Source organism: Gavialis gangeticus, unplaced genomic scaffold (genome assembly GCF_001723915.1).
Source record: "Gavialis gangeticus isolate Ggan-Ray unplaced genomic scaffold, GavGan_comp1, whole genome shotgun sequence".
In the NCBI taxonomy this organism is placed as follows: Eukaryota; Metazoa; Chordata; order Crocodylia; family Gavialidae; genus Gavialis; species Gavialis gangeticus.
The window spans coordinates 8,765,250-8,772,830 of record NW_017729004.1 but is presented as its reverse complement, the minus strand read 5'-3'; the positions used below and the strand labels follow the sequence as shown (position 1 = coordinate 8,772,830).

The window sequence follows — 7,581 nt, the reverse complement described above, 5'->3', positions numbered from 1 at the left end:
CAAGCTGGCAGAGGGGAGATTCAGACTAGACATCAGAAGGCGCGACTTCATGGTCAGGGCGGCTAGGATCTGGAACCAACTTCCAAGAGAAGCAGTGCTGGCTCCTACCCTGGGGGTCTGTAAGAGGAGGCTAGATGTACATCTTGCTGAGGTCGTTTGACCCCAGTACTCTTTCCTGCCATGGCAGGGGGTCGGACTCGATGATATGCTCAGGTCCCTTCCGACTCTAGAAACTATGAAACTATAGTGTTAATGTAGGCTCTAAAGCAGCATCTATGCACAGCCATGGTGGTTTGTAAATCCATAAAGGAAGCCCATGAGAGTACAGAAAAATGCCCCAATGCAGAAGTCACCCTTGTATTGGCCTCCTGTGTTGGCTGTGTGCCTCCTTGCACTCTATGTCCTGGATGCAAGAGGTCTGGATAGCAGTGGTGCCCGTGTAATTTAAACTCTGTGATTTCCACCGGAGACTGCTGTGACCTTCCTGATTTAGCTCCAGATCCAGACATCAGAAAGGTGGCTTCACATGACCTTTGCCACCTTGCCTTCCCCCGCAGTCGTCTGTTCCAGAATGACTTGTAGCAATGCTCCAACCCTTCAACATAAAGCTGCTTTGCCTCTGTGAATGAGAAATCAGCCCTCCAATGGCCACTTACAACCTTGGGCCACTTCTGGTGGGAAGCAGTAGAAATCCTTGAGTTTGCTGACTTGCACCAGCTGAATATTAGTATAGAGGGACCAACTTAACTTGATCTTGGGGATGCCTGCATTTAGGCAGGTTAACCCTGAAAATACAGGTGCTCCAGCCTCAGAGGGTGCTAGAATTTGACTAGGTTGATCACTAGGCAGTCGAGAGAGAAACGTATGCACCTTTACAGAGTTGGACCTCCACAGTTTGACTGAGTTTAGATTTCCCAGCTATTTTATACAGAGAATGGGCTGTGGTTGGCTTCTTTGAAGGGCACTTCAGCACATGGAGAGGCTGTAATAGGAGTTATTAAGCATGGGGCTATGTTCCCTCCCAGAAGCTCGGCACCTGCATTCACTTACTGATCTGCTCTACTTAGTCTCATTATTGAGGGCAGCTGCATCAGCGATAGGGGTGGTGACACAGACCCCACCAACTTTTGCCCCATCGCCTTGTGCTTGGAGCGCTCGCTCGGACGTGAGAGCTCTGGATTATAAAGCCTCCCTAATCTGAAGGGATGCAGACATACATCTTGCACTTCTCAGGTAGTTTGAGCTGAACCCAATGCTGTCAACGTGAGAGTGGCGTGCTCAGAGCAGACCCAATGGACTAGGTCTCCCTGTGGTCTGAGATGTCTTCCACAACACAGTTTTGCGTGATCCCTGAGGGATCGAAAGGGACTGCTTCTGAACATACCTAGAAGCCAAAGAGTAGGTGCCTAGGGAACTCTGTAGTGTGAAATAGGGGTGCCCACCTAAGTTTAAAGAGAAATGTACTGGTGGAAGAGGGCCCAACTAGATCACCCTTTGGAGGTTAGACATCTACATTGTTCCTAAATCCCTTCTACGTGCCTCCCAGAGATTCTAGGATCCGAGCTTCCTGCTTACCCTCATATCCTAGTGAAATGCTAGCCCCAGACATGATATCCCCTCTGCCTAAATTCACTATGTGGTTTCAGTAGCTAGTTTCTGAATCTCTGAATCTCTTTGTGAAGTTGTCCTCCTCATCTTGCACAGCAGGAATATAATTATATCTGTAAGAGAGGGCCTAATACTCAGCTAGTGTAAACTGCCATAGCTCCATCAACTTTCCAGAAGCTATATGGTTTGTACAAGTTGAGAATTGTTTTCTTAAACCCCTAAAGCCAAGCAAAGCAGCGTGATCTTGTGCACACAGGGTCTCCTAGTGCAGTCCATGATGCTTTGCTATTTTTCTCTATATAAGATGTGCCTCATGGCAAATTAGTCCACCGAGTGAGCTGTACATTTGAGAACCACACTGGAGTGAAAATTCACCCTGTCAGACCTTCCCCGGTTAGACTCACCAGCCGGTGTAAAATGATGTAGCTTCATTGACTTTGATACACCAGCTGCAGATCTGGCTGATTGACGGAAATATACTGGGGATGAATCCAGCTCAGTCATTATACCTTTCATTCTTCCAGTGGATGCCTAGTATAAATAGCATCACAGACTATTAACGCTTAAAGTAGCTTTTCCATTTGTGCTACGATTTAACTGTTCTGTTTCTTCAGGGATTTATTGTTGCTGTTTTGTACTGCTTCCTTAATCAAGAGGTAAGGCAACTATATTATTTTTTCATTATGGGGTTCATTTAAAAGATTTATAGAGTTAATATTTTGTTGCAAACCAGCAAGTGATCAAATTCTCTAGTTTGCTAAAATTGCCCATTGATACAGCCCTATTACAATTTCCCATGGGTTATCATCATGAGAATGAAGCCATCTAGTGGGCAAAATGGTTGCTGCTGCTTTGCTCTTATCAAACCCTGTTACCATCTCTGTATTATTGTAACACCTGGGAGCCCCAGTCCTGGTCCAGGATACCGTTGCATTTCGAGCTGTCCAACCAGGACAAAAAGATGCAACCTGATCCAAAGGGCCAATAGATTTTTATTAAATAGCATCAGCAATACGTTTTTCTCTGAGAGGCTTTAATTTGTTTTTTTAATAGAATGATAGTTTGCTGGGACCTTTAGTGTCACCTAGTCCGAGACTGATGCAGTATGCAGCAGTCCTAAACACATGCCTTTCCAGCCTCTTTTTGCAAACTTTGAACTGGGGAACAGTTGGGTAGGCTGTAGTGCTGCAGAAAAGGACCCAGGGGTTGTAGAGCAAGACTGTCAAAGATCTGGCCAGTGGCCCAAATCCAGTCCATACAGCGCCATCATCTGGCCCCTGGTGCTGCCCCTGGTTTTTGATTTGACCCACATGCCACACGCAGTGTGAACAGGATGTGCATTGCACATGCGCCTGCTCCAGCTGACCAGGGACATGCACTGCACACAGTGCTACCCCCACACTCGGTCAATTTGAGGTCAGTGCCATATGCAGTAGGGATCCTGGACCAGTCCTGCATGGATGCTGCATCCGGTGTGGTCCTAGACTGGCCAGAGTGAGCACTGTGTGTGCTGGGTATGGCATGCAGGGGAGGGGAGGGGGTCCACTGGCCCGATCCAGCCCATGGGGTTGGCCACATGCCCTACACCTTGTAGGCCAAATGAGTTTGACACCTCTGTTATAGAGGACTGTAAGCTGAACATAAGTCTACAGTGTAAAATGGTTGCAAAACATTTAAAAACCCAAATAGCATATTTAATAGATTAACAGGAGTGTTGCATGGTTCTTCTATTTTATTCAGCAATGGTGAGGCCAACTTTGGGCACTGCGCTTCAAGAAAGATGTGGACAAATTGGAATGAGTACAGAGGAGAGCAACAGAAATAATCACAGGCCTTGTAAACATGATAAGAAAAAGATTTTTCCTGACTGAGTCATTCTTTTAATTATTTCCCAACTTCTAACAGACTTCCTAAAATGTGGACCATTTACTGGACAGTAATAGGTTGTTTCGAGCTCTCATAGTCATGATGCAAGAAAAACGCCCATTCTGTGGGCATGGGTGATGGAAAAAAAAATAAGCAAGAGCAATTTATACAAATGTTTAGATCCATGCACCAGGACAGGCTTTGCATATTATACAATAGGAACATCTGAACTGGCACACCGTGGCAGAAGTAGGTGTGGGCTAAATGAACCATTATCATTCCTGGTCATGAGAAGGTCAGTGGAAGACACTGCATTGAGATTGGTGTGTTTTATTTAACAAGTGGATTTAAATTGTTTTAGTTAAATAACTGTTGGAGGTAAGATGCAACATGACCAAGAAATCTCAGAGTATTGTCAGCAGCCTCAGTTTCCACAGAGTTTATTTGTGCTAGGCAGGCCTTTCTTGGCTTGCTTGGGTGTTGTGCTACTGCCACTTCATGATCAATAGTGGTAGCAACAGTAGTATTTAAAAGCCAGTCTAGAGTGCAGGCATTTTAACCGTGGTCTGTTCTGTAGCAGGGAAGAGCATGCTGAGAGGGGCAGGAAGCCTCATGGATACAGCACGGTACTGGGTTCTGTTCCCCACTGCCACTATCCTGGTGGCTATTGACTTTGAGTGAGTCACTACACCTGTTTGGGCCTTAGTTTCCCTACAAGTCAAATGGAGATAATGATAATGACTTCCCTTGTAAAGGTTTATTTGAGACCTGATGATGAACAGCTCTATATGAGTGCTAGGCATTACTATTGCAACATGACACAGTTGTCAAAATGCCAGCAACCCATCTACATTAGAGTCCCACTGTGCCTACCATTAATGCAAAATCAAGAGTGAGAAGGTTTAAGGACATATTTAGTGTAAACACAGCTATAATTACTACTCTGTGCCACCTGCACTAACAGGGTGACTGTTCCTTTTTCATGGATGGGCCACAGTTGTTTGTAACCACATTGCTGTCTTTAAGCAATGATCAGTGTTTATTATTTCATGTGATCATCTCATCATATGATTATTATTTGTTGGTAGCTCCAGGAAGCAATGCATCACTTGTGGACTAAGACTTGCCCTAGGGGATCCCTTCAGATATGAGAACCGTGCAATTTACTTGCTGATTAGACACTGTGAAGCGTAATGTGCAGAAACAAAACCAACTGTGCAAGCAAATGGGTATACTATCAGTTTATTATCAGCAATGAAGTCTACTGGAATGGCATGGAGATGGGAGATAGAATTGCTGAATTGTGACCTAGGCTTTCTCTGCCTGTCCATGGATGTATTACTCTATAATATTTTCAAGAAGTTTCAGTACTGATTGAAGCGCTCTTGTGCAAGGCGCTATACAACAGATATAGAGATGTCCTAAGAGCTTTGACTCATGTGGCCATGGGCAGAGCTAGAATATTGAAAGGGCAATGCAGATGGTGAGGTGCATCATCGCATATTAACACATTTTTCTCCAGTTAAAAGTAAATCAGAAGCTTTACTAATACACTAGAGCTCTAGGGCTGTATTATGCAGTCTAAGATTAAAGCAAATATGAATATAATTTCATTCCAATGAGTTAAAAACAATCTGCAGGGCTGTGGCATAGGAGCTTCATTACCAGGAGCAGCTAGCAGACAGCAGAAGCGCAGAACAAAGGATAGTTTGATTGGTGGAACATCGAGACCATTAAAAAGATGACAGTTGCTAAGACTTGAGGAATGAAGAGTTACAAGGGATCAGGTAGATTATAATGAGCCATGACGTCAAGTGGCTCCCTCAGCACTGCCTGGCTAGAAATGCTGCTGCCACAGTTAGGCAGGAATCAAAGCGGGGCAGGAATCAAAGTGGGATGCAAGTGCACTAGTGCATCTCCTCTGGTTTGGCCTCTGCGTGTGGCTGCCTTTTTTCACATTGACCTGCTCTGTAACGTTAGGGCAAGTCATTTCACTTCATGGCGCTTCAGTTTTTCATCAGTAGCATGAAGACACTGCTCTTTGACTTACCTAATTCACTGGATTGTAAGAATGCTGTGGTGCTTCCCTGCGTTGTATGTTAATTATTATTTCTACCAAAGGTATCACGATAATTCTCTCCACTGTCCAATCTCTCCTGAAATCCCACTTCTCTTGTGACACCTCCTGCCGTGCATTCCTGGTGCGGTGGGCACACTAAGTATTGGTGAGCCGTACGTTCTCAAATCACCCAGTGTACTGCAGGCTATAGTTCCCTCCCATTTACATGGGACCAAATACTGTCTCTTGCTTCTAAAATGCAACCCAGAATAAAGCCATGATCTATAATGGCAGGCTCTGCATTTACATCAGTATCACCGATATTTTTGGCGTTCAGTTGTCATTGGTTAAAATGCATAAGCAGTCCTGGTAGCAGAGGCCAGAGCCCTGGCCTCCCTCTTTGCCAGGACAGTTCACCTTCTTCCTGGACCACAGAGTTAGGCTTTTTTTCTAATGGAGTAAAAAAAAATGATGACAATGGATTGCTAATAGTATTTTTTTTTTTAATTTACTTTTGAGGTGCAAGCAGAAATTGGCCGTCGATGGCAAGGCAAGAGCTATGGAATAATGCCAGTGTGGAGGAGGAGGACTAGGTGGACCATGCCATCCAGTTCTGGCATCAAAATGACTACCTCTGTGTGCTAGGGACAACAGCTGGGCTTGGACCAGTGGCACTGAAGACCCTGGTGTTAATCTAGGATAAGGAACAGGTGATTGTAAGAGGGAAAATCTACTGCTGGTCATTTTAAACTGCTTGAGTGAATGAATTAGAGTCCATTTCTCCTGCAATTCCACTCCCCGAACCTGTAGGGCAAAGAAACGGGAAATACGGTAGCATCAGATCAAATGCTAGTTGGCTGGACACTTGATCAGCTTTCATGGGCAGCCTGTGCAAAATGACGCTATTGAAGTGTCTGATCTGGAGGGTAGTACCCATGCTTCAAACTGGATTCATACTAGTGAGCTGGACTCTTGCCTCTGGTTTTGAATCCCTGATCTAGTACGCAAGGAGCAAACCACAGCTTAAATCCACAGCATTGTCTATGCAACTCCCATTTTGGGTCCACAAGGAAGTCAGGAGATTCAGAGATAAGACCGCAACACTCCCATCTGAATTTTGGATATTGAGCTGAACCTTTTTCTCAAACCCGCCGGTGATGTTCAGAGCCTATTCTGATAGCCTACGAGTTGAAATTCCTCGAGAATTAAGTGGGAGGAAATGGAATGACTGGGAAAGAGAAAACTCCATTTGAGGGTCTTTTTGGATGCACTGAGCTAGAGCAGCTAAAACATGGAAGGAAACTGATGAAGCTGCTCACTAGAGAAAGACCAATTGGAGAGGTGCTTTATGGATGCAATTTAATTTTAGGGAAAAGGAAATGGAAATAGAAGGAACCAATGTGTGAAAAAATGTGAATAAGAGCAGCAGAAGAAAATCAAGCTGATCACAACGTAAACCTTTTGATGAAAATAGAAAAAAACAACCACCCACTTTTTAAAAAACTCATTTTCTTTTTGGGTCTAAAACAAAAGTTTGACTTGTTTTCCCTCCTGTTAAAAACAAAAGAATTAAATCAAAGGTTGAAATTATTGAAGTAAAATGTAATGTTAAATCAAAGGTTGAAATTATTGAAGTAAAGTGTAGTGTTTTTTTAGAAATTGCTGGGTTTATGGCAAAGGCATTTTCCATCAAAAGAATGCTCCTCTTCCCCCCCACTCCCCCCAAAAGGAAACTTTTCAGTGTCTCTACAAAAGTGTAAAGGGATGACTAATATCTAAGACCATAAGAAGTGCCATACTGGGTCACACCGATGGTCCAGCTAGCCAGTATCCTGCCTTAGAGAGTGGTAGAAGTGGGTGCTATAGAGAGATGGCACTGAACAAGATATCTCTAGAGTGATCGATCCCCTTTTCTGTACCTTCACTGGCATCCACCATTATTGGGATACTCTTGCTGTATTTTCCTATTTTTCTTGGTTTTGGGTCTCCCACAGCATCCCTTGTGGCACGATAGGGCCGTGGTCTCATCCAGTTTCCTGTCCTCAGCC

General features: G+C 44.3%; 1 protein-coding gene across 1 annotated transcript in view; it reads left to right on the top strand.

Moving 5' to 3' along the window:
- The window catches only part of LOC109291070 (growth hormone-releasing hormone receptor-like), a 42,951-nt gene extending 35,922 nt beyond the window's left edge, over positions 1–7,029 (top strand). The window contains exons 13-14 of the mRNA XM_019507930.1: positions 2,223–2,264; positions 6,053–7,029. Of these exons, the coding sequence (XP_019363475.1) occupies positions 2,223–2,264; positions 6,053–6,178 (168 nt within the window). The 3' untranslated portion in view covers positions 6,179–7,029. The remainder of the gene's footprint in view (positions 1–2,222; positions 2,265–6,052) is intronic.
- Positions 7,030–7,581: the final 552 nt, after the last annotated feature.